At 67.1% G+C, this 24,651-nt stretch overlaps 1 protein-coding gene across 1 annotated transcript; it reads right to left on the bottom strand.

Annotated features, from left to right (window-relative positions):
• Positions 1-793: 793 nt before the first annotated feature.
• Akt1 (AKT serine/threonine kinase 1) lies at positions 794-23,760 on the bottom strand. The gene is made up of 14 exons (XM_042671613.1): positions 23,722-23,760; positions 20,329-20,444; positions 11,253-11,381; positions 8,304-8,415; positions 7,843-7,987; positions 7,380-7,511; positions 6,885-6,950; positions 6,132-6,200; positions 5,871-5,996; positions 5,647-5,775; positions 4,976-5,190; positions 4,670-4,757; positions 1,103-1,205; positions 794-957 (listed from the first exon to the last, which is right to left on the bottom strand). Exons 2-14 carry the CDS (start codon positions 20,372-20,374, stop codon positions 878-880), a joined length of 1,440 nt encoding a protein of 479 aa, XP_042527547.1. The 5' UTR covers positions 20,375-20,444; positions 23,722-23,760; the 3' UTR covers positions 794-877.
• Between the last annotated feature and the right edge of the window lie 891 nt (positions 23,761-24,651).

The following is a 24,651-nucleotide window of genomic DNA, read 5'->3' as shown; positions in this document are numbered from 1 at the left end:
GCTTTGGCCCCCAAACCCACCACCATGGTGGTTAGGCGGAGGGCAGGGGGCCAGGTGTTCCCGCATGGCCCTCCCCACTACAAAGCTAGCCACGAACTTGAAAAGCTATTTTTATTGAAGAATTTGGAGGGAAAGTTCATTATCGTAGTAAAAATGCTGAAGTTGAATGTTGTAAAAAACGGGATGGTGCAACAGTGGCCACAGCATCTGGCCACCAGGGGCGCAGGCCAGGGCACAGCCAGAAGGAAAGCATCGGAGGGACAGTGCTAAGACGCAGTGGTCTCAGGTGGAGGCCCCGGGACCTCTGGGGATGAGGCACCCGGGGCCCAGCGCGACACAGGGGAAAGGGCGTTCCCGCCACTCAGAATAAAGTCCCCAAAATGCCTTCGGGCAGCTCAAGCCACAGCCACACTGAGGCCCTGCCCCTGTTGCCCAGCCCGACAGGTCTCGTGGTGGGTGGACTCAGAGGGCATGCGCCTTCAGAGGCCAGGCCTGAGGGTGGGCAGCCGTGCCCAGCGGGGTGGAGTGCCAGCAGCACACCACCGTGAGGTTGCTCATGGGGCTCCCGGGGACCGGGCTGGAGGGCTCCGTGGGGAAGGGAGGGGACCTGTGGGGCCCCAAGCTGCACATGGCGGCAGAAGTCCTTACGTGAACCTAATTGTTCCGAGGGCCGAGGCCATGTCTGGAGAACTTGGATGAAATAAATTAAGAACAAAACCCGCAGGACCATTTCCCTCCTGACCTGGCCAGGAGGCGGCATGCCGCCCGCCCGCCCGCCGCCCTCCCTCCCACCCCAGATGCTTGGCGAGGAGCTCCGCCGGCTGTCCAGAGGCGTCGGCTGTGCAGGGCCACAGGGCTGCATGGCCTCTCCCGGGCCTCAGGCTGTGCCGCTGGCCGAGTAGGAGAACTGGGGGAAGTGGGGTCTCCGCTCACTGTCCACACATTCCATGCTGTCATCTGCAGGCAGGAGGCGGCTCAGGCCTGGGCCCGCAGGGCACCAGCCCTTCGTGCTGGCCCACTCTCCCTCCAGCCCTCCAGAGGGTGCCTCTCCAAGCCTCTTGAGAGCCCCCCAGAGGGTGGCATTGTGGAGGGGAGCCCCTACCTTGGTCTGGGGGCGTGATGGTGATCATCTGGGCTGTGAACTCCTCATCAAAATACCTGGTGTCCGTCTCGGATGTGACCTGGGGCTTGAAAGGCGGGCTGAGCTGCAACAGAGGGCGGGAAGGTGCGGGCTGTCGGCCTGCTCAGCACAGCACAGCACAGCACAGGGGGGCCCAGATCCTTAGGAAGGCCTGACCACCCAGGAGACGCAGCGGCTGGGGGCGCCCAGCAGTAGCTGCTTGGGCAGGGGGTGCGGCCCGGCTCCACGGACTTGCCCTACTGTGTCTCCCCGCAGCAGGGATGGCCCGTCCCCTTCTTCCTGGGTTTCCGTGCCCGTTTTCTCATGGGCAGGAGGGGAGAGGACAGGGGCAAAGGGTGCCTGCCCAGCACGCACAGCAGTCAAGCGGACAGCACAACCGATGTGAGGCAGGACCCTCAAGCCAGCCCCAGGTCCAGCCTGGTGGCTGTGCTGCCACTTGAGTCATGGGTGGACAGGGCCAGAGACAACAGGAAGGTGGGTAGGGACCAGGGCGTCTATGCTGCAGGGAAGCTGGAGGAGGCCCAGCCCACCCAGCCTTGTGTGGCTAGCTCTGGACGTTCATGGCAGGCTGGACACCAGCAAAGGTCACAGCACAGAACATCAGCTTAATGGCGGGTCTGCACCTGGCTGGACCCCATCAGCCTGGGCCAGGGTTGAAATCCTGGGGTCCCTCAAAGGCAAACAGTGCTGAGTGTATCAGCACAAGGCATGTGCAGTGAGTGTCTGAGCGCAGGCCCTGTGCAGTGAGTGTCTGAGCGCAGGGCGTGTGCAGTGTCTGAGCGCGGGGCCTGTGCAGTGTCTGAGCGCGGGGCCTGTGCAGTGAGTGTCTGAGCGCGGGGCCTGTGCAGTGAGTGTCTGAGCGCGGGGCCTGTGCAGTGAGTGTCTGAGCGCGGGGCCTGTGCAGTGAGTGTCTGAGCGCGGGGCCTGTGCAGTGAGTGTCTGAGCGCGGGGCCTGTGCAGTGAGTGTCTGAGCGCGAGGCCTGTGCAGTGAGTGTCTGAGCGCGGGGCCTGTGCAGTGAGTGTCTGAGCGCGGGGCCTGTGCAGTGTCTGAGCGCGGGGCCTGTGCAGTGAGTGTCTGAGCGCGGGGCCTGTGCAGTGAGTGTCTGAGCGCGGGGCCTGTGCAGTGAGTGTCTGAGCGCGGGGCCTGTGCAGTGAGTGTCTGAGCGCGGGGCCTGTGCAGTGAGTGTCTGAGCGCGGGGCCTGTGCAGTGAGTGTCTGAGCGCGGGGCCTGTGCAGTGAGTGTCTGAGCGCGGGGCCTGTGCAGTGAGTGTCTGAGCGCGGGGCCTGTGCTGTGAGTGTCTGAGCGCGGGGCCTGTGCAGTGAGTGTCTGAGCGCGGGGCCTGTGCAGTGTCTGAGCGCGGGCCCTGTGCAGTGAGTGTCTGAGCGCGGGGCATGTGCAGTGTCTGAGCGCGGGCCCTGTGCAGTGAGTGTCTGAGCGCGGGGCATGTGCAGTGTCTGAGCGCGGGGCCTGTGCAGTGAGTGTCTGAGCGCGGGCCCTGTGCAGTGAGTGTCTGAGCGCGGGCCCTGTGCAGTGAGTGTCTGAGCGCGGGGCCTGTGCAGTGAGTGTCTGAGCGCGGGGCCTGTGCAGTGAGTGAGCGCGGGGCCTGTGCAGTGAGTGTCTGAGTGCGGGGCCTGTGCAGTGAGTGTCTGAGCGCAGGAACTTGTATAGTGGGCAGCAGTCCCTTCCTGGTCTCCCCAAAACAGAAAAGCAGCGCTGGCCGGGGCAGGCCGTCCTTGCCCAGGACTGTGGTGGGGTGTGGAGCACCGGGTGAGGCTCCACGGAGGCACTGGGGAGGGGGTGGTACTCGGCCCTCCACAGGAGGAGGGACAGAAGGAGGCCTGGCCAGCCTTCAGGAGAGCCCTGTGAAGACCCTTCGCACAGGGAAGACAGGCTCCAGCAAAGGCCTCTGGGAGTTGGCATCTACACCAGGCTTTGGTGTGTCGCTAAGTGCAGGATAAATGTGGGTTTAACAACAGACACCTGTAGCAACCCTGAGAGTGGCATAATTGCACAGAGAAGGGGAGGAGGGTGGGTGTGAGTGCACAGGGGAGGGAGGAGGGTGGGTGTGAGTGCACGGGGAGGGAGGAGGGTGGGTGTGAGTGCACAGGGGAGGGAGGAGGGTGGGTGTGAGTGCACAGGGAGGGAGGAGGGTGGGTGTGAGTGCACGGGGAGGGAGGAGGGTGGGTGTGAGTGCACGGGGAGGGAGGAGGGTTGGTGTGAGTGCACAGGGGAAGGAGGAGGGAGGAGGGTTGGTGTGAGTGCACAGGGGAGGGAGGAGGGTTGGTACCGTGAGTGCACGGGGAGGGAGGAGGGTGGGTGTGAGTGCACAGGGGAAGGAGGAGAGAGGGTGGGTGTGAGTGCACGGGGAGGGAGGAGGGTGGGTGTGAGTGCACAGGGGAAGGAGGAGGGAGGAGGGTGGGTGTGAGTGCACGGGGAGGGAGGAGGGTGGGTGTGAGTGCACGGGGAGGGAGGAGGGTGGGTGTGAGTGCACGGGGAGGGAGGAGGGTGGGTGTGAGTGCACAGGGGAGGGAGGAGGGTGGGTGTGAGTGCACGGGGAGGGAGGAGGGTGGGTGTGAGTGCACAGGGGAGGGAGGAGGGTGGGTGTGAGTGCACGGGGAGGGAGGAGGGTGGGTGTAAGTGCACAGGGGAAGGAGGAGGGAGGAGGGTTGGTGTGAGTGCACAGGGGAAGGAGGAGGGAGGAGGGTGGGTGTGAGTGCACAGGGAGGGAGGAGGGTGGGTGTGAGTGCACGGGGAGGGAGGAGGGTTGGTGTGAGTGCACGGGGAGGGAGGAGGGTGGGTGTGAGTGCACGGGGAGGGAGGAGGGTGGGTGTGAGTGCACAGGGGAAGGAGGAGGGAGGGTGGGTGTGAGTGCACGGGGAGGGAGGAGGGTTGGTGTGAGTGCACAGGGGAAGGAGGTGGGTGGGTGTGAGTGCACGGGGAGGGAGGAGGGTGTGTGTGAGTGCACAGGGGAGGGAGGAGGGTTGGTGTGAGTGCACGGGGAGGGAGGAGGGTGGGTGTGAGTGCACGAGGGAGGGAGGGAGGTCGGTGTGAGTGTATGGGGGAGGGAGGAGGGTCGGTGTGAGTGTATGGGGGAGGGAGGAGGGTGGGTGTGAGTGCACGGGGAGGGAGGAGGGTTGGTGTGAGTGCACGGGGAGGGAGGAGGGTTGGTGTGAGTGCACGGGGAGGGAGGAGGGTTGGTGTGAGTGCACCGGGAGGGAGGAGGGTGGGTGTGAGTGCACAGGGGAAGGAGGAGGGAGGAGGGTGGGTGTGAGTGCACAGGGGAAGGAGGAGGGAGGAGGGTGGGTGTGAGTGCACAGGGGAAGGAGGAGGGAGGAGGGTGGGTGTGAGTGCACGGGGAGGGAGGAGGGTGGGTGTGAGTGCACGAGGGAGGGAGGAAGGTCGGTGTGAGTGTATGGGGGAGGGAGGAGGGTCGGTGTGAGTGCACAGGGAGGGAGGAGGAGGGTGGGTAAACTAGAGAGCAGCAGTGCACATTGCACCGCGCGGTGCTGAGGGCAGCAAGGCTGTACCTTCTTCTCGTACACGTCCTGCCACACGATGCTGGCGAAGAAGCGGTGCTGCATGATTTCCTTGGCGTCCTCAGAGCCTCCTCCGAGCCTGTGGCGGCAATAGTCCAGGGCTCAGCACTGCCCCTCACCGGGTGACAGGGTCATGGGCAGCAACCTCGGGGCCCGGGTCTGGGCGTGGGTCTGCCTTGGCCACGGGCGGCCTCGGGCAGGCAGAGCAGCGCTGCCGGGCGCGTGGCGGGGTGGCCTAGCTGGATGGTCCCTGGCCGGGGGGGGGGGGGGGGGGAGGCTGGCGGCCACAGCCCTCACCTCTGCTTGGGGTCCTTCTTGAGCAGCCCGGCCAGGAGGGACTTGGCCTCGGGCCCAAGCGTGCGTGGGAAGCGCAGCTCCTCCATGAGGATGAGCTCGAAGAGCTTCTCGTGGTCCTGGTTGTAGAAGGGCAGACGGCCGCACATCATCTCGTACATGACCACGCCCAGCCCCCACCAGTCCACCGCCCGGCCGTAGTCATTGTCCTCCAGCACCTGTGGGGGCCTTGACATCACCACATGCCGGACCAGGCGGGACAGGGGGATGTGGGGGGGGGGCCAGGCGGAACAGGGGGGACGTGGGGGGGCCAGGCGGGACAGGGGGACGTGGGGGGGGCCAGGCGGGACGGGGGGACGTGGGGGGGCCCAGGCGGGACGGGGGGACGTGGGGGGGCCCAGGTGGGACAGGGGACACGTGGGGGGGCCAGGGGGGACGTGGGGGGGCCCAGGTGGGACAGGCTGATGTGGGGGGGCCCAGGTGGGACAGGCTGATGTGGGGGGGGCAGGTGGGACAGGGGGAATGTAGGGGGGGCCAGGCGGGACAGGGGGATGTGGGGGGGCCAGGGGGGACGTGGGGAGGGCCAGGCGGGACGGGGGGATATGGGGGGGGGCCCCAGGCGGGACAGGGGGATGTGGGGGGGGGCGGGGGAGGGCAACCCGCAGACGGCTTGCCTCAGGAGCCAGGTACTCGGGCGTCCCGCAGAAGGTCTTCATGGTAGCCCCGTCCTTGATGCCCTCTTTGCACAACCCGAAGTCAGTGATCTTGATGTGCCCATCCTTGTCCAGCATGAGGTTCTCCAGCTGTGCGGGGCCTCGGTCAGTGCGACTCTGCCCTGCTCCCGGAGGCTCGGCCCGCACGCCCCCGCCGCCCCCGCCCCGTCCTGGCCAGCGCGCACCTTGAGGTCCCGGTACACCACATTCTTCTCCGAGTGCAGGTAGTCCAGGGCCGACACGATCTCGGCGCCATAGAAGCGGGCCCGGTCCTCGGAGAACACGCGCTCGCGGGACAGGTGGAAGAAGAGCTGCGTGCAGAAGGGAGCTTGAGGAGCCGACCCAGGGGAGCCTGGGTACCCCAACTTCGTGGGAACAGTACCCCACAAACAGACCCGCTGTGACTCCTGAGGAGACCCTGCGCACCACCCTGGACCCCGGCCCACCTCGCCGCCGTTGGCGTACTCCATGACGAAGCAGAGGCGGTCGTGGGTCTGGAAGGAGTACTTCAGGGCCTGAAACAGATGGACGGCTAGAGCGGCCCCGCCGGGCAGGAGCCACGGCCACAGGCCACGTGGCGGTGAGGCCCGCAGAAGCGATTGGCATGGAACGGGGCCGCATGCTCAGGGAAATGGGTATCGCAAAGTTGACTGTCAGATCTGGGCACCGAAACCACTAAGAAGTCAGCAAGGACTAAGCACCAGCTCCCTCAGCTTCCCAAGTAGCCTTCCTACTGGGACCACAAGTGTCTGCTGGAAGGGACCCCACTCCCCCCCATAGTTCCTAGTTTGCCCAAAACCCTGGGACTAACAGTGTGCCTGGAACTCAGAACTGTGCACGGTAAACCCCTCCCGGGCCGAGCCATTCCCAAGACAGGGCCCCCCTGGACACACACCCTCCTGGGCAGAGCCCCCAGAACAGAACAGGCCCAGCATGCCTCCCCGAGCGCTACCTGGGACAGCCAGGGCGGCGTGGGAGAACCGGGCTGCCAGAGCCTCAGCCGTGTGGAAAGACCAGTGTCCGGCACGCTGAGCCGGCGCGCACACGGCCCCCGGCCTCCGTCAGACCACAGCTGGCCTCCCCTCAGCCTCGCTGAAGTCCTCAGGGTGTTCACATGTGCCCAGGAGCCAGGACACCATGCTCCAGGGGCAGCCCTGTGCGCACCCACCCCTCTCGCCTCGGCCACGGACCCCACTCACTGTGAGGAAGGGGTGCCGAGAGTTCTGCAGGACACGGTTCTCTGTCAGTGTGTGCGCCACCTCATCCTGGAGACCACAGCCAGTGAGCGTGTGCTGCGTGACCCTGCCCTGCCCCGCCGTGCCCGGGCCACACCCCCCCCCCCACGTCATGCATCCTGCCCCCCCCCCCGGGCCCGGGCCACACACACCCCGCTTGTGCATCCCCCCCCCCCCCGTGCCCAGGCCACCCCCCCCCCCCCGCACGTCGTGCATCCCCCCCCCCCCCCCCCCGGGCCCGGGCCACACACCCCCCGCACGTCGTGCATCCCCCCCCCCCCCCGGGCCCGGGCCACACACCCCCGGCACGCCACACGCCCCCACCCCCCCGCCACACACACCCCCGGCACGCCACACGCCCCCACCCCCCCGCTGCGCATCCCGCCTCCCCCGCCCCAGCCACATACACCCCCGGCATGCCACATGCCCCCCCCACCACGCCGCACACCCTCCCCACACCTTGGCCACGATGACCTCCTTCTTCAGGATCTTCATGGCGTAGTATCTTCCCGTGGCCTTCTCCTTCACCAGGATCACCTTCCCAAAGGTGCCCTTGCCCAGCAGCTTCAGGTACTCAAATTCGTTCATGGTCTGTGGGCAGTGCGGACGGGTTAGCCCTCTGGCCACAGCCTGCTTGCCTACGCTCTGAGGACTCCCAAACCAAAGGCCCAGCTACCCGCTGCAGCCTCCGGCTGGACACACATGCATGACGGTGACAGGGACCTCCAGTTGCCCCACAGAGCACTGGGTCCAGGGAAGGGCAGAGCCCACAGGCCGGGGAGGGGGGGCGGGCAAGGACTGAGGCTTGTGGCGGAGCCGAGGCCCAGGCTGGCGGCTCACATCCCACTGACCGGTGACACTGCGGGACCCACCACAGCCCCCTTTCCCGCTGCCCCTGGCAGAGGGGAGGGGCGGGGCTTACCACACGGTGCTTGGGTTTGGCCAGGGACACCTCCATCTCCTCGGCCCCCGAGTTGTCACTGGGTGAGCCTGACCGGAAGTCCATGGTCTCCTCCTGTCTGTTGAGTCCATCAGCCACAGTCTGGATGGCGGTTGTCCACTCCTCCCTGTGGGAGCCGGGGAGGCCTCAAGCACCCGCAGTGGCTTGTCTTCCACAGATACCCACCCACCCCAAGCACGCGGGGGGGAGGGGAGGAGCACCCCTGCCCTCACAGGAACCCTCCAGAACACCGGAACACCGGTCCCATCCCTCGCCTCAGCGCTCCATCCAGCGATGAGGCCTCCCTCTCCCCCTCTCCCCGCAGCTTCTGCTCCCCACCCACACCCACACGAGGACAGGGTGCGGAGGGCCTGGGCACTGGGAGCAGAGTTCGCGCCCGCCGCCTGGGGCCCATCGCGCGTGGCCCCGGGCAGCCCCCATACCGCTCCTCGGGCGTCTCCACGTGGAAGGTGCGCTCAATGACTGTGGTCCACTGCAGGCAGCGGATGATGAAGGTGTTGGGCCTGGGCCGCTCGGTCTTCATCAGCTGGCATTCTGGGAGAGCCGGGACAGCTGTCTGTGCAAGCCCCTCTCGTCCCTACAAGCCTCCAGTCCTGGCCCCTGGCACGTGTCCCTGGACCCCCCACCAGCACAGGGAGTGAGTTCATCCCCTCCCCAAGCCTATCTTCTTATGAAACAAGACAAAACCCCCATTCCATCTGGGAAGCTCTGCTCTGGACCCAAGAGGCAACCGAGAGCACTCGCCTGACACGCCACCATCGGCAACCCCAGGGCCTTTCTTCCTTGTCTCTAACCCACATCTGGGGGGGCTAACACACCCGGAGAGCCCACACCAGGAGAGCACGCACACCAGGAGAGCGCACACCAGGAGAGCGCACACCAGGAGAGCGCACACCAGGAGAGCACGCACACCAGGAGAGCGCACACCAGAAGAGCACACACCAGGAGAGCACACACCAGGAGAGCACACACCGGGAGAGCACGCACACCAGGAGAGCGCGCACACCAGGAGAGCGCACACCAGGAGAGCACGCACACCAGGAGAGCGCACACCAGGAGAGCACACACCAGGAGAGCACACACCAGGAGAGCGTGCACACACCAGGAGAGCACACACCGGGAGAGCGTGCACATCAGGAGAGCACACACCAGGAGAGCACACACCAGGAGAGCGTGCACACACCGGGAGAGCACACACCGGGAGAGCGCACACCGGGAGAGCGCACACCGGGAGAGCACACACCAGGAGAGCACACACCAGGAGAGCGCACACCAGGAGAGCGCACACACTGGGAGAGCACGCACACCAGGAGAGCGCACACCAGGAGAGCACGCACACCAGGAGAGCACACACCAGGAGAGCACACACCAGGAGAGCACACACCAGGAGAGCACACACCAGGAGAGCGCACACACCAGGAGAGCACACACCAGGAGAGCGCACACACCAGGAGAGCACACACCAGGAGAGCACACACCAGGAGAGCGTGCACACACCAGGAGAGCACACACCGGGAGAGCGTGCACATCAGGAGAGCACACACCAGGAGAGCACACACCAGGAGAGCGTGCACACACCAGGAGAGCACACACCGGGAGAGCGCACACCGGGAGAGCGCACACCGGGAGAGCACACACCAGGAGAGCGCACACCAGGAGAGCGCACACACCGGGAGAGCGCACACACCGGGAGAGCGTGCACACCAGGAGAGCACACACCAGGAGAGCACACACCAGGAGAGCGCACACACCAGGAGAGCGCACACACCGGGAGAGCGCACACACCGGGAGAGCGCACACACCAGGAGAGCACACACCAGGAGAGCGCACACCAGGAGAGCACACACCAGGAGAGCGCACACACCGGGAGAGCGCACACACCGGGAGAGCACACACCGGGAGAGCGCACACACCGGGAGAGCGCACACACCAGGAGAGCACACACACCAGGAGGGCACGCACACCAGGAGAGCACACACCAGAAATGCCATAGGCAGCCATGGGGCCAGAACAGGCCCTGCAGGGAGTGGGCAGCTGGTGTGTAACAGGAGGCCTCTCAGCAGGACTGAGACAGGTGGAACTTGGGACCAGCAGAGGGGCCCTAGCAGTGAAGTCCGGCTGGGTCCTACTGAGTGGGCAGAGGGCAGTCTGCCAGGCCAGCAGGAGGGGCTAGCCTCAGGAGAAGGCCCATGTCGACAGAGCAGGGGAGGGCGGACACCAGGCCTGCCCCCAGCACACAGCCTCCTGCTCCCTGAGCCTGTCAGAGGCCACCAAATGGGACGCCAGCCTCCAAGGACACCGTAAGGCAAGCACAGCTCCCCACCCATGCTGGCTCTTTGCTGGATGCAAGCTATCAGTGACTTGTTTCAAGGCCCAACTTTGCCGCTGTTGGGCAGCTGCCTCTCCTCCAGAGCGAGGTCCTTCCCTCTGCTTTGCTGCTGCACCTGGGCTGGCTGCCACCCCAGCCAGGCCCCGCCCTGGCGTACACAGAGGCACACAGTTCCTCCACCTCCAAGGCCCCGTCCTGGATGGAGGCCCTGGGCTCCGACCGCCAGACACCCTGGCTCCACCAAGCCTGGGGCCAAAGGAGCAGAGGTTTAGGACTCCAGTGAGCATACGCAGGAAGCTCACCAGGGAAACACCTCAGCCAGGGTCCCGGCCCTGGCACGAGCAAGGCCCCTGCGGCAGAGATCTCACCCCAAACCCACCCACAGCAGGGCCAGGTCTGGGGACCTGTGACAGAGCAGCCAAGTCTCTGCTTGTAGACACTGAGGATAGAGGTCCTGCCTCCTCTGGTCTAGGAGCCATGCCCCAGGGCAGGGAACATAAAGAGACACTGGGGTGACCCCAGGACCCCAGCTTGACAGGGTAGAGCCTACCGCTGGCACTCCCTACCACGCGCTGATTTCCCACAGCCAAACCCTACTAGCCACTGGGCCACACACCATGCCCACCATCCCCTCGGCCGGCCCTGGCAGAGCTGGACATGGGGCGGTGGCCTGAGAGCAGACTGGCAGAGCAGCCGCCCTCTCCAGCACCCGGCGACGCAGCCCTGGTGGGCAGAAAGCTGCAGGATGCCCCGCCGCTGCCACCCCCTGCCTGAGCCCTGCGGCCCATCCCGAGGCAGGCGCCGCCCACCCTGTCTGCCTCTGGGGAGGACGCTCTTCCTGGACGTGACAGAAGCTGCAGCCATCCACCCCGGTGCAGGCTGTCACCACAGGCCTGGCTAGAGCACACACCAGGAACAGAACGGCTGGCCATCCCCACCGCCAGCAGAGGCCAGGGAGCAGGGCAGCCTGCCTGGGAGGGAGCCTGACGGGACTCAGTGGGGAGCCACCCCCACTAGGGCAGGTGGCCTAGGGGACACTTACGTGCCACAGAGAAGTTATTGAGGGGGGACTCCCGCTGGTCCACATCCTGCGGCCGCTCCTTATAGCCGATGAAGGTGCCGTCGCTCTTGAGGAGGAAGTAGCGTGGCCGCCAGGTTTTGATATATTCACCTGCGATGGGAGACAGCGGGTGGGGCTGTGAGTGGACTCCTGCCAGCCACGGCCTGCTGCAGAGCCCCTGCCACATGCTGAGACGCCAGGTAAGGGACAGAGCCCGTGAAGACCACCGCTGGACACAGCAAGAGGCCCAGGTAGCGGGCAGGGAAGAGGTCCGGGCCGCCATGTGGCCTTCCCAGAAGGTCCTGAGACAAGGTGCCATCCCTGGGCCCCAGGGTGCCACCCTGCTCCACCCATGGCCAAGTCCCAGGAGGTTCCACGGCTGGGCCCCGGGCACTCAGCGAGACCTGCGCTGCGGCAGCCACGGCCTGCCCGGGCCACCCAGGTACACGAGGACATTTCCCCTCATGTTTTGCAACATCAGCCCGAAACGGGCTCGCACAGAGGAATCGGAGCAGATGTCCCTGTGATCTTCTGGAGACTGTCATTTTTCATACTGACACCCGGAAAAAATGTTTCATTTACATTTTGCCGAGCAAGGAGTCTGAACAACAGGGGACTGATTAGGCAACTTTATCATCTGAGGGGACACTGGGCCAAGAAGCTGGGGTCCTCTAGCCTGGGGGCTGGGTCCTCCGGTCACACCTGAGCCTGGACAGCTACGCCTGTCACCACACTGGGTCCCGCCTGCACGGCGGGGACGGAGGCCTCAGCCCCCCAGGGAAACAGCCACCAGGCCAGGCGCTCAGGCACTGCTGGGCCAGCCCAGGGTCCAGGAGCAAATCACTGTTTCCCGGGGCCCGGGGGCATGGAGGCTGGGCCTCTCCCCGAAGCCCCGGCCACCTGCCAGCCCTCATCTACACTCAGCCTTCCCAAAGAACACGCCAGGCCTCAGCATTCCAGAGCAAGCCAAGGACCAGGCTTGGCGGGGTGGGACCTGCACACTGCACAGCCTGCCCCTGCACGTATGTCAGGCCCCTCCGGTCAGTGTGGGCAGCAGGGACTCCAGGTCCCAGCACATCTGTGGGGTACACTGATGACCCTCCCCTCCCCCCCCACCCAACATCCTGGGAGCAGCCTCCTAAGCCCAGCCTCCTCCAGCTGGGTCCAGGGGAAGCAGGAAGGACCTGAGCCCTGGTCAGGGGGAAAAAGAAGCAAAAGGCTTCCCACCCAGCCAGATGCATCAACCCTAGTGAGGCAGGGCCCCTCCCAGGGGAAGGTGGGACTGTGCTGCATCTCCCTGGCCCATAGTGCACACAAGGTCACCAGCACCCCAGGACGCACCCCACCTCCCATCCCCACACACTTCCCCTGGCCCGTGCCAACCCTCCAGGAGACGGCTGAGGCCCCAGCAATTCTGCCCCACACCCTGGGAACGTGGAACAGGGTCGTCACTCATGAGTCCCTGGAGCCACGGGCAACCTGGGGCAGGGAGGGGGGCGGGGAGGGTACGGGTGGGAGAGAACAGCTCGGGGGGGGGGGGCACACACAGCCCAGCCCACCCATCCCCAGCCGCCCACCATGCATGCCACCCGCCGATGCCAGTCTGGAGCTGTCGGCCCCTGATGGAGTGCCTCCCATCCCGCCAGCTGCTGCTCCCCAGGAAGCTGGCTGCGCGGGGGGCTGACGAGCGCGGCAGCGTGCCCCAAAATCCATCTCCATCCGCCACCTGCTGCCTCTGCCCAGCGCCCCGCCCCGGACCTCACCCTCGGTCCACTCCACCGCCAGCAGCCCGGCCCCGACTGCCTCACCAGCTCTTACCTAGAAGCCAGCTGAGGCCAGGGCTGCGCAGGAGCTGGGACCCAGGACAGGGCGGGCCCGTGGCCGCTCCTGGCAGGGGCTGAGGGGTGCCGAGCCCCAGGGCCCGTGAGGACCTCCCACGCCCTTCCCTCCCATCCCCACAGGAGAGCCCACGGAGCCTAGGAGACAACTAGCGAGGGAGCAGCCAGCGCTTCTCCAGCCTTCGCCCGCTGGACCAGCACAGAAATCCTGGCGAGGAGGGGGCCCTGGGCGACCGACACCAGAGCCCACCTTATCTCCCGCTCAAATCCAGCCAGCCACGCACCGCCCTGAGCCAGCGTCGGCCGAGTTCAGCCCAGACGAACACTCACAGGTGGCCAGCTCAGACCATGCCCCCAAGGCCCCAGCCCTTGGACAGTGGCCCATCCTAGACACAGTATGCAGGCGGGGGCCAGCTGCTGGCTCCTGGGCCCTGCTGTGGGGGAGGGGAGACGGCAGTCAGTGGCAACCCAAGCTCTCCCTCCACCAGCCTCTTACCAAACCCCACCCCAACGAAGAGCGACAGCCCCTCAGGGTCCCCAACCTCAACATCCACGGAGGCGCTCCATCTGAGCACATGTGAGAATTCCAGCTGGGGAGCAGTGCCCGCCACCACCCGTACAGCCCACAGGGCAGACCCACAACCCGCAGACCCACATCCCACAGACCCACATCCCAGGCCACACTCCCCACCCGTACAGCCCACAGGGAGACCCACAACCTGCAGACCCAAGTCCCGCAGACCCACATCCTGGGCCATGCCCGCCACCCATACAGCCCACAGGGCAGACCCACGTCCCGCAGATCCACGTCCCGCAGACCCACATCCCACAGACCCACATCCTGGGCCATGCCCGCTGCCATACAGCCCACAGGGAGACCCACGTCCCGCAGACCCAAGTCCCGCAGACCCATGTCCTGGGTCATTCCCGTCGCCCATACAGCCCACAGGGCAGACCCACGTCCCAGGCCATGCCGGCCACCACCCGTACAGCCCACAGGGCAGACCCATGTCCCGCAGACCCACATCCCGGGCCATGCACCCTGGCCTCCAGATGAAGCCTTGTGGATCTGTATGCCAGCAGACAGGCAAGGCCAAATCTGCCTTTCAGGAAAATCCAGGCTGAGGCTGGGCCAGCTCCCACTCCAACAGTGCCAAGTCCAGTGTCCAGCCTGAGCCCATCTGTGTCCACACCAACGCTGGGGCCTCCGGGCCTCGGCCCCTCACTCGTTGAGCATGGCTTCCTCCATGCGCCTGCCAGGTCCGGCCACTGGCCAGGAGGTGGCCTGGGCCTGCCCCACAACCTCCGGGCCGGCTCGGGCCTCTGCTCCCACTTGTCCCGGCAGGAAAGCGGCCCTGGAGGGGGCTGGGGGGGGGGGGGGCTTTGCTGCCCCGCCTGGCCCCCAGCAGCACAGCACAGGGACTGCCCCCTGCGAGCCAAGCGGGCTGTGCCCCACCCTTACCCCCCAGCCTCCGGGCCCCATCCCGGGGAACTGCTGGGTAGGCACTTTGCTTCGATGGCAGCAGGGGCAGGCGGCAGCTGGCAGGGCGCCAGGCGGCACCGAGCTGTTTCTCCACAGCAAAGTGAGCCCCAGCAGGCCCGGAGAGCGGGTGCCAGCTGACAGCGGCGACCGCACGGTCCCCCGCCGCCCACACATCCATCCCACCGACAGCTGCCGGCTACCCATTTACCTTCTCCAGCACACTGAGCAAGCAGCCCGCTGACGGCCGCCCAGGGCCTGCACACACCCAGCCCTCGCCGCCTGCTGGGAGCGGGCAGCACGGTCATCTCCAAGGCTCTGCTTGGACCCACAGTCCGACGGTTCACAGACCTGCAGGGTGCCACACAGATGGGCCTGGCGACCAGAGCCAGGCTGGGCAGGAGGAGCGCCCGCACTCGGCCCAGGGAGGGCTCGTGCGCTGCTGAGCCCTCAGGGCCTTTCTCCAGCAGGGGCCCACCCCACACTCAGGAAAGCAGAGAGGGCAGGGCCACTGTGCCCACTCGCTCCTTGGGGAAACCAGGGCTTAGAGAAAGGGACCCCTGGGGTCACAGGCCTGCTGGAAGCTCTTCCCATGGCTGTGGACAGCAACAGATCAGCTGAGGGAAAGGGATCTGGGGCACAGCCCCCCACCCCCCACATACACACCAGCACAGTGACCTGGCTGGAGCACCCCAGCTCCTTAGCTCCCTCCTGCCGCTCCAGGCCAGCCTCTGGCCTGCGGCCCCTCCAGGTCACCTTCTGAGCCCCACACCACCACCCACCTCACTCATGCGCTGCCTGAGGGGACCAGCCTGGACCTCTCCACTCAGGCCCACAGCCACAGCATCCGCCAGCAGGCCTGCTCCCTCAGCAGCAGTGTCTCTGAAACGCAGTCATTTCTTTTCTCTCTCTTTTTCTTTCTTTGCTGGCCCCAGGGTTTGAACTCATGACCTGGGTGTTATCCCTAAATTTTTTTTGCTCATACTACCACTTGAGCCATAGCTCCACTTCTGTGAGGTTTTTGTTTTGTTTTGGTAAGTCACAGGGCTTGTACCCAGGGCCTGGGCGCTGTCCCTGAGCCACAGCACCACTTCTGTTTTTCTGGTTGTTAACTGGAGATAAGAAATCTCAGGGACTTTTTCCCAGGCTGGCTTTGAACCACAAGCCTCAGATCTCGGCCTCCCAAGTAGCTAGGATTACAGGCGGGAGCCAGCAGTGCGTGGCTTTGTTGGTTTTTACTTTTAGTTTTTTGGTGGTTAATTGAAGATAAAAGTCTCACCAACTTTCCTGCCTGGGCTGGTTTCAAACTGAGATCCACAGATCTCAGCTTCCTGAGTAGCTGGGATTAGAGGCGTGAGCCACGGGTGCCCAGATATTTCTTAAGGTTTAAAAAATGTATCTGTGGGGAGAAAGAAAGAATGGTCCATCCCACTGGGCACTGGGTGTGGCTCCAGACACAGGGCCCTCCCCCAGCCTGCCAGCAGGGGGCGCAGGTTTGGGTTGGGAGCTGCCTGGAAAGAGCACTGAAGGAGCAGAGCCTGACGTGGTCTGCGCCACTGGAAAGTGGCTCTCGCTAAGAACAGCACAGGACAGGCGCTGGCCCCAAGCCTGGCCTGGCTATGCCGGGCAGAGGGGACACCAGCCCAGCCAGGCCAGTTCCCTCCACCTGTTCCCAGGACACTACTAGGACTCAGCCTGATGCCAGGCTGCTGGCCGGGGCAGGGGGCAGCAGGCAGGTCTGGGAATTGTCTGTGCACACAATAGTGCTACCTCTCTCCAGACCTCCATGAATCTCAGGGGGAGGCGCTCCAGCTCCGCCACCACCACCACCCCAGGGCCAGTGGGGTCAGGAGGCAGCACCAGGGCCCAGGTGGCTCTGTGAGCTCCACCAACTCCCAAGGACACCCTGTCCCAGAGGGCCAGAGAAGGGAGTGTCACCAGTGTTGTGCACTGGGTCCAGATTAGGCTGCATCGACCCTCGCTCCCCATTTCAAGGCCTCCCAGCTTCCTCTTCTGTTGTTTGTTTTGAAGAGAGAACTCAGTATGCTCACAAAACAGGAAACGGCCCAGCACAGGCCAAGTCTTGTCACAGCCACACAGCCGCGCTCTGCAGCCACCAGCCCACACCTGTCCCCTCCGCCAGCAGCCAGCGTCTAGCCGTCCTGTGCGCCCCGTCCCCTTGCAGCCTCCCCGCACCCTCTCCCACCCTCGAGCGCTGATCTGCACACCAGGCATTCAGGCACATGAGCCTGGCCCACACCACTGCAGGGCCACTGGACACAGCCAATTCATCCAACAGCCCAAGGGAGGGCCCAGGAGGTTCTGTGGCCCCGCCCACAGGTGCCAACACGCAGCCGGGCAGTCAGCAGCCTCACCCAGCTGTGCCCCGGGTGGCGAGGCCCAGCCCCACAAGCCCCTCCCCCTGTGCCCTGTTCCAGAGTGGGGCCTCCTGGGATGGAGGAGGACGGGGGGTGGGGGGGAGCGGCGGGACAGGGCCATGGCGCTCGGGAAGGCTAGTGCCAGGGCCTGGGCTGCCGTGGAGCAGAGGGGAGAGGAGCAGGAGTTGGATGCGGAGGGTCTGTGCCAGGAACAGACACAGCACCACACACAACGCAGCCCACCGGGCCTACTCGTGCAGCCACACACCTCCCTGCACGCAGGCAACTGCTCCAGGCAGGGATCCCGCCCTCCACAGGCTACCCAGGCCTGCCCCCCAGCTGCCTCGCAGTGCAGCCAGGCTGCTCCCCGCCCCTTCTACTCACAGCCCAGCCCCTCAACCCCAGCCGCACACCTAGGCCTCCCTCTGGTCCCTCCTGGCCGGCTGGCCGAGCCACCTCCTGTGGGCCCAGGGACAGGCCGAGTGGACAAGAATGGGGCCCCAGCAGCAGGCTCGGCCAGGGCCCCTCTCACAGGGATAGGATGGCCCACACCTGGCAGGCCACAGGGCAGGTGAGCAGGGCCGGGCCAGACTTCAGGATGACCTCATCCCAAAGCACAGCACATGCCCCTAGGCCCCAGCACAGTCGTCCGCCATCCGAAAACTGAAGCTGGAGATGTGGTCAGCCAGAGATGACCCCAAGCTGGCTCCCAGGCCTTGCCTGAGCTCCTGTGACCAGACGTCCTAAGGTGGACTGCCCAAGCAGCACCAAGCCCTGTCCCCCCTGTCTAAGCCCTGTCCCCCCTGTCCACCAAGCCCTGTCCCCCCCGTCCACCAAGCCCTGTCCCCCCTGTCCACCAAGCCCACCCCTACTGTCTACCAAACCCTGTCCTCTGCCCATCAAGCCCTGTCCCCCCCCGTCCACCAAGCCCTGTCCCCCCGTCCACCAAGCCCACCCCTACTGTCTACCAAACCCTGTCCTCTGCCCATCAAGCCCTGTCCCCTCCCCATCCACCAAGCCCTGTCCCCCCCGTCCACCAAGCCCACCCCTACTGTCTACCAAACCCTGTCCTCTGCCCATCAAGCCCTGTCCCCCCGTCCACCAAGCCCTGTCCCCCCCGTCCACCAAGCCCTGTCTCCCCCGTCCACCAAGCCCTGTCCCCCCGTCCACCAAGCCCTGTCCCCCCGTCCACCAAGCCCTGTCCCCCCTGTCCACCAAGCCCTGCCCCCCCGTCCACCAAGCCCTGTCCCCCCATCCACCAAGCCCACCCCTACTGTCTACCAAACCCTGTCCTCTGCCCACCAAGCCCTGTCCCCCTCCCCGTCCACCAAGCCCACCCCTACTGTCTACCACGCCCTGTCCTCTGTCCACCAATCCCCGTCCCCCCGTCCACCAAGCCCATCTTCTTTGTCCATCTACCTGCCACTTGGCAGGCTACCTCTACTTAGCTCTGGCCTCACGGTTTGAGGCTCACAGCCCCACAGCCCCACTCCTATGGAGCAGAAGAGGACACGAAGGTCCAGTTGCAGGTCCATGCCCTGCTGACTTGCTTCTGGTCCAGACCCTCAGACTGGGACCTGTGTTCCTGTAGCACTCTGGCCAAGATCACCAATGGTCTAGACACTGGGATCACTCCCCAGAGGTGACATCCTTCCAATGGGGTCCAGGAAGCCTGGGCCGGGAGCTGCAGAGATGGCCAATGACCCGTGTGGAGGACACCCCCCACCCCACACCCACCGGGCAGGGAAGGCCCACAAGGGCAGCGCAAGCCGCTGGCAGGCAACGCGCATGAGGGTTCAGCCTCGGGGGCTGTGGGTCCGCACCACGTCCGCAAGGTGTCCACAAGGGGACACCCCTTCCCCTGGCTGTCACCCACCACCAGCACTGCACAAATGGAGGCTGAGGCCTGAGAAGAGTAGGTCAGCCGTCCTGACGTGCTAGCCCAGTTAGAGCCGTCAGAAGCCACAACCCTGAGGGGCAGCCGGGCCTTCCCCGGGCCCAGAGGGGCGCTTGGCCCGGCCTGGCTCATCACCGAGGACCAGGAACAAGACTCGCACAACTTCTCCGTCAGTCCTAAATCTTAGGTCATTCAACAAACACATGCCAAAAAAGTGGGGGGGGGGGGGACAGAGGAAAGGAGGGGAGGGGCCCCCAGGTCAGAGGAGGGGAGGGGCCCCCAGGTCAGAGGGGGAAGGGGCCCACAGGTCAGAGGAGGGGAGGGGTCCCCAGGCCAGAGGAGGGGAGGGGAGGGGTCCCCAGGTCAGAGGGGGGAGTGGCCCCAGGTCAGAGGGGGGAGGGCTCCCAGGTCAGAGGGGGAGGGGCCCCCAGGTCAGAGGAGGGGAGGGGTTCCCAGGCCAGAGGAGGGGAGGGGGTCCCCAGGTCAGAGGAGGGAGGGTCCCCCAGGTCAGAGGGGGGAGGGGCCCCAGGTCAGAGGCTGGAAAGGTGCAAGCACAGGCCTGGGAGGGCTAGGCAGCGAGAGTCCCGGGAACAACGGGAACAGAAGGCAGGTGGCAGCCCCCTGCCCACCGGGAGGGGAAGCGGCGCCCCACGGACCTCAGGCTGACAGCCCCTCCCGGCTACTGGCAGAGCCTGTGTTCTGTTCTCCCTGTGAGCTCGATGCACCGCCAACCACATCCTCAATCCCGGCTCAAGCCCCAAGGGCCCCATGTCTCACCACCGCGGCCCTCCACACTCAGCCTCCTCTCCCTGCTCCTGCAGCCCCCAGGAGCTCCTCTGCAGCCTGTAAAACCCAGGCTCCCAATACCCACTTCTGCCCCACCTCTTTGATGGGCACCATGTGCGGGAGGGGACGTGGGGGTGGCAGGAGCACTGAGCTGAGGGCAGGGAATGAAGAGGCCTGCAGGAGAGGAAGTCTGGAGAGGCTGGCCACCGCTGTCCTGGGCCAGGTGCCGTGGCTGGCATCTACACCAGGTCTCCCCCCACCCCAGCTGGACGCAAGGACGGTGCAGAGCCCAGCCCTCACAGCCCCCGCATGAGCCGGCCCCTTCCCAGGCTCCTGGCGGTGAGGAAGGAGGCCCTGAGCTGGGGAATCCGGGCTGAGCGGGAAGGCGGCTGCTCTTAGGAGCCGGCCCGCAGGCCCTGGGCCTGCCCGCGCCCTCCACCCCTTCCAGGAAAGCCAGGGAGGCCGGAGCGGTGCCCACGGTCCAGCAGCCCCACAGCTGCTCCCACCAGGTCCCCCAAAAGACCACAGCCCCTATGAGGGGGTACACCAGTCCGTCCTGGGACACCAAGGACAGCAGCCCCTGGGGTCAGCGTGCTCAGACCGCACTACCAAAGCCCCCCTTGAAGGAGGGTGGCTCCGGGAGACCCAGCCCCCCCGGCCCACACCCCACTGGGCTCACCTCGTTTGTGCAGCCAGCCCTCCTTCACAATGGCCCCGTCGTTCATGGTGCCCGTGTCCCCGCAAGCCGGGGACCCCAGGGTGCTCAGGTCCTCTCAGCAGGCCGCGCCCAGGCCTCTGGAAGAAGCAGCAGAGAAACCCCGGTAAGGCCGTGTCCGGCCTGGGATCCGCTCCCTGGTGCCCTCGGCGGGTCTCCTGCCTGTGGATCCCCTCCAGCCCCGGGGCCACATCCTCCCCCTCTCCCCGCTGACTGGTCAGACAGGCCGCAGCCACTGAGAGCCAACCTTCAAGGCTGCCACACACGCTGCCCTCCCAGTCTCAGACCTGCCACCCGCTCACGCCCGGCTCCTGGCCTTGTGGCACACCACCCCCATCTCCAGGAGGCCCCCAACCAGACGGGCGGCCCCGCTGCTGGGCTGCCGCCTCCACGCAGCTCTCCGGTGGCTCCGGTCCACTACGGTAGTGAGCGCCACCCCTCAGCTGGGACCCCGGGGCAGGCCCGGGCTCCCTGCTCCCACAGGGAGAGCAAAGCTCCACACGAAGACAGGGATGAGCTAGCTGCCACAGAGCAGAGCACAGAGCCCCTCGGTCGACCCCAGGCCCCACCAAAACCACAGTCCCTGCCCCTCTGAATCTGGCTTATTCATTCAGCCAACGTGTACCGGGCATCCCTGGTCCCTGGTTCTGCCAGGTTCTATACCAGGCGCCAGGGACAAAGACACGTTCAGACAACTTGCTGGTGATGAGCAGCCAGTGCAGGGCGGTTACGGAGCCACAATTACAGCGTTCAGGAGCCCGCAAATGGGCAGGCCCCATAGGAGCCCAGGCCCTGCCGTGGCCCACCAGCTCACCCTAGCCAAAGCATGCTTTGTGGATGCTACAAGTCCTCCCCCATTGCTCTTCCACTGGAAGAACTCCTAGGCATCCCTCAAGACCCAGTTCCCACATCACCAACATGGGGCCTTCTGAGGAAGAGCCCTTGGACACTTCCACCAGCAGGCCTGGGCTATCCCCCAGATGGCCCCTCGCTGGAGAGGGGGCCAGGCAAGACCACTGCAGACAGGACACGACTCCCACCAGGACACCTCTCTAGTCTCCTGGGCACAGGCTAAACACCCAGACTGTCCCTGTCACCGGCAGAAGAGCAGAAAGGCCCCACTACCAAGACAGGGAAGACTGCATCTGGCCCGGGGAAAACCAGAGTGCAGGAAGTCAGGCCCAGCAGGGCTCAGACACCCAGGTGACACCCAGGGAGCCAGGCCTGGAGGCAGAGGCTGGACGGGAGACCTCGCGGTCCCTACCCCCACTCCAGGATGAGGCCTGCCACCCAGTCAGACAGCTGTCCAGAGCTGTGTGTAAAAATACCCTGTGCACAGCCAGTGTGTGCACGCCAATGTGTGTACATCCAGTGTGCGCAGCCAGTGTCACAGCCAGGGGCAGGGCTGCCCTGTACCCGAGGCCTTCCCAGGCCCGCAGGTTGATTACCCGGGAACTCTGTGGAGACCCCACCCCTGAGGCTCTGGGCCACCCCAAGGTGCCCACCCTTCACTTTGGCTGGTCAAAGTGGCGGGGGAGAGGGCATGAGGGGAGGTCTCTGACCACAGAGCCCAGGCCTAGCCCCTCAGGGCCCCACGGTCCCACCCAGGTGGAACTTAGAAGCCAGCAGGCATCACTGACCAAATCCACCATGGGTCTAAGGTCCCCAATCTGGGGTGGGCAGCTCCTCAGGCCCCTGCTCTGGGATGGGCAGCTCCTCAGGCCCCAGCTTTGGGGTGGGGGGTAGGCAGCTCCTCTAGCTCTGGGGTGGGGTGGGCAGCTCCTCAGGCTCAGGCTCTGGGGTGGGGAGGGGTGGAGTGGGCAGCTCCTCAGGCCCCTGTGGGGTGGGGTGGGGTGGGGCGGGCATCTCCTCAGGCCCCTGTGGGGTGGGGTGGGGTGGGGCGGGCATCTCCTCAGGCCCCTGTGGGGTGGGGTGGGGTGGGGCGGGCATCTCCTCAGGCCCAGGCTCCGGGGTGGGGAGGGGTGGGGTGGGCAGCTCTTCTGGCTCTGGGGGGGGGGGGGTGGGCAGCTCCTCAGGCCCCGGCTCTGGGGTGGGGTGGGGTGGGGTGGGCAGCTCTTCTGGCTCTGGGGTGGGGTGCGGTGGGGTGGGCAGCTCCTCAGGCCCCGGCTCTGGGGTGGGGTGGGGTGGGCAGCTCTTCTGGCTCTGGGGTGGGGTGCAGTGGGGTGGGCAGCTCCTCAGGCCCCGGCTCTGGGGTGGGGTGGGCAGCTCTGGGGTGGGGTGGGCAGCTCTGGGGTGGGGTGGGGTGGGGTGGGGTGGGCAGCTCCTCAGGCCCCGGCTCTGGGGTGGGGTGGGGTGGGCAGCTCTGGCTCTGGGGTGGGGTGGGGTGGGGTGGGCAGCTCCTCAGGCCCCGGCTCTGGGGTGGGGTGGGGTGGGCAGCTCTGGCTCTGGGGTGGGGTGGGGTGGGGTGGGCAGCTCCTCAGGCCCCGGCTCTGGGGTGGGGTGGGGTGGGCAGCTCTGGCTCTGGGGTGGGGTGGAGTGGGGTGGGCAGCTCCTCAGGCCCGGGCTCTGGGGTGGGGTGGGGTGGGGTGGGGTGGGGTGGGCATCTCCTCAGGCCCCGGCTCTGGGGTGGGGTGGGGTGGGGTGGGCAGCTCTGGCTCTGGGGTGGGGTGGGGTGGGGTGGGCAGCTCCTCAGGCCCCGGCTCTGGGGTGGGGTGGGGTGGGGTGGGGTGGGGTGGGCAGCTCCTCAGGCCCGGGCTCTGGGGTGGGGTGGGGTGGGGTGGGCAGCTCCTCAGGCCCCGGCTCTGGGGTGGGGTGGGGTGGGGTGGGGTGGGCAGCTCCTCAGGCCCTGGGCTCTGGGGTGGGGTGGGGTGGGGTGGGGTGGGGTGGGGTGGGGTGGGGTGGGCAGCTCCTCAGGCCCGGGCTCTGGGGTGGGGTGGGGTGGGGTGGGGTGGGGTGGGGTGGGCAGCTCCTCAGGCCCGGGCTCTGGGGTGGGGTGGGGTGGGGTGGGGTGGGCAGCTCCTCAGGCCCCGGAACCCACCCGGTGAGGGCAGGCGGCTTCCAGCCGGGACGGCTCGGCCTTTGTGGGCCAGCCGGGCGCCCCGCCACGGCGCCCCGTCCACGGGAAGTGAGGTCCCCTGCCCGGCCCGCCCGCCGCGCCCGGGCGCCCGCTCCCCCCGCCGCGGCGCCCCTCTCCCGGCCGGGCCCGGGCGCGGCGGCCGCCAAGGTCACGAGGAGGCCGGGCCGGGCCCCGCGCCGGCGGGGCCTCCGCGGCCGCCGCGCCGCCCCACGCCCAGGCCGCGCTCGGCCACTTCCTGCTGCGCGCGGCGTCCGCGGCCGGGAACAAAGCGGCGGCGCGGGGGGCGCGGGGGGCGCGCGGGCGCGGGCGCGGGCACTCACCGGGCCGCCGCGTGCGGACGGGCGACGGGGCCTAGCCGGGCCGCGGCCTCCGGCGCCCGCCGCTCCGCATCCCGCGGGCGGCGCTGGGCGGGGCGGGCTGGAGGCCGCGGCGGGCGCGCGGCGGGCGCGCGGCGCGGCGGGCGGGACTCGGGGCCACGCCGGGGGCCCCCGCTGCGCGCTGCTCGGTCCCGGGGTCGGGGATGCGGCGCCGCTGCGCTGGGCCGGCCGCCCGCCGCCTCGCTCGGAGCCGCCGCCGCCGCCGCCGCCGGCCCGCCCTCTCCCCGCCCCGCGCCCGCCCCGCGCCCGCGCCGCCCGCCCACATCCGCCTCCGCCGCCCCGGGCGCCCCCGGCGTGGCCCGCGGCCAGGGCCCGGGCGCCCGCGAGCCGGCGGGCGCTGCCCCGGCCCGCGGCTAACGGGGCCTGCCCGCCCCGGGCCTCAGTTTCCCCCCCCCCGCCGCTCCCCGGCCTGGGCCGGCCCGGCCGGGCGGGGCGAGGCGCCGTGGGTCGCGCGTCCGGAGCCCCCGCGTGCCCGGCCGGTGCCTGGGGCGCGGAGGGAGCTGCGCCGGGACGCGGCCGGTCATCCCCGGAGCCCGGGACGGAGACGCGCCCGGCCTGGGTGTCGGTCGCGGGTTCGAGCCCCGCAGCCTCCTGCTGCGCGCTCTCCCCGGGTCGGGGCGGCCAGCGCGGCCAGAGGACCCCGAGGGCCCGCGGCTCCCCGCCGCAGGCCACCGCGATGCTGACCTCTTGTGCAAGGACTCCCGCGAGCCTCCGCGGCCGGCCTGTTTTTGGGAGAGGGGTCAGTTCTGTTTTTCACCCAGCGCTCACCTGAGGGAGAATAGGTGTAAACAGAGTCAGGTTACACCCAACTGAGCACTGGGGAAGGAGTCAGCGGCTGGACGTGGCGCTCCCTCACCTGGGCTGACCAAGAGA

This window comes from Dipodomys spectabilis, unplaced genomic scaffold, assembly GCF_019054845.1.
Source record: "Dipodomys spectabilis isolate Male_0828 unplaced genomic scaffold, ASM1905484v1 ptg000648l, whole genome shotgun sequence".
Taxonomy (NCBI): Eukaryota; Metazoa; Chordata; class Mammalia; order Rodentia; family Heteromyidae; genus Dipodomys; species Dipodomys spectabilis.
Note: the sequence above shows the minus strand (reverse complement) of the source record. Positions and strands in the feature narration are given on the sequence as shown.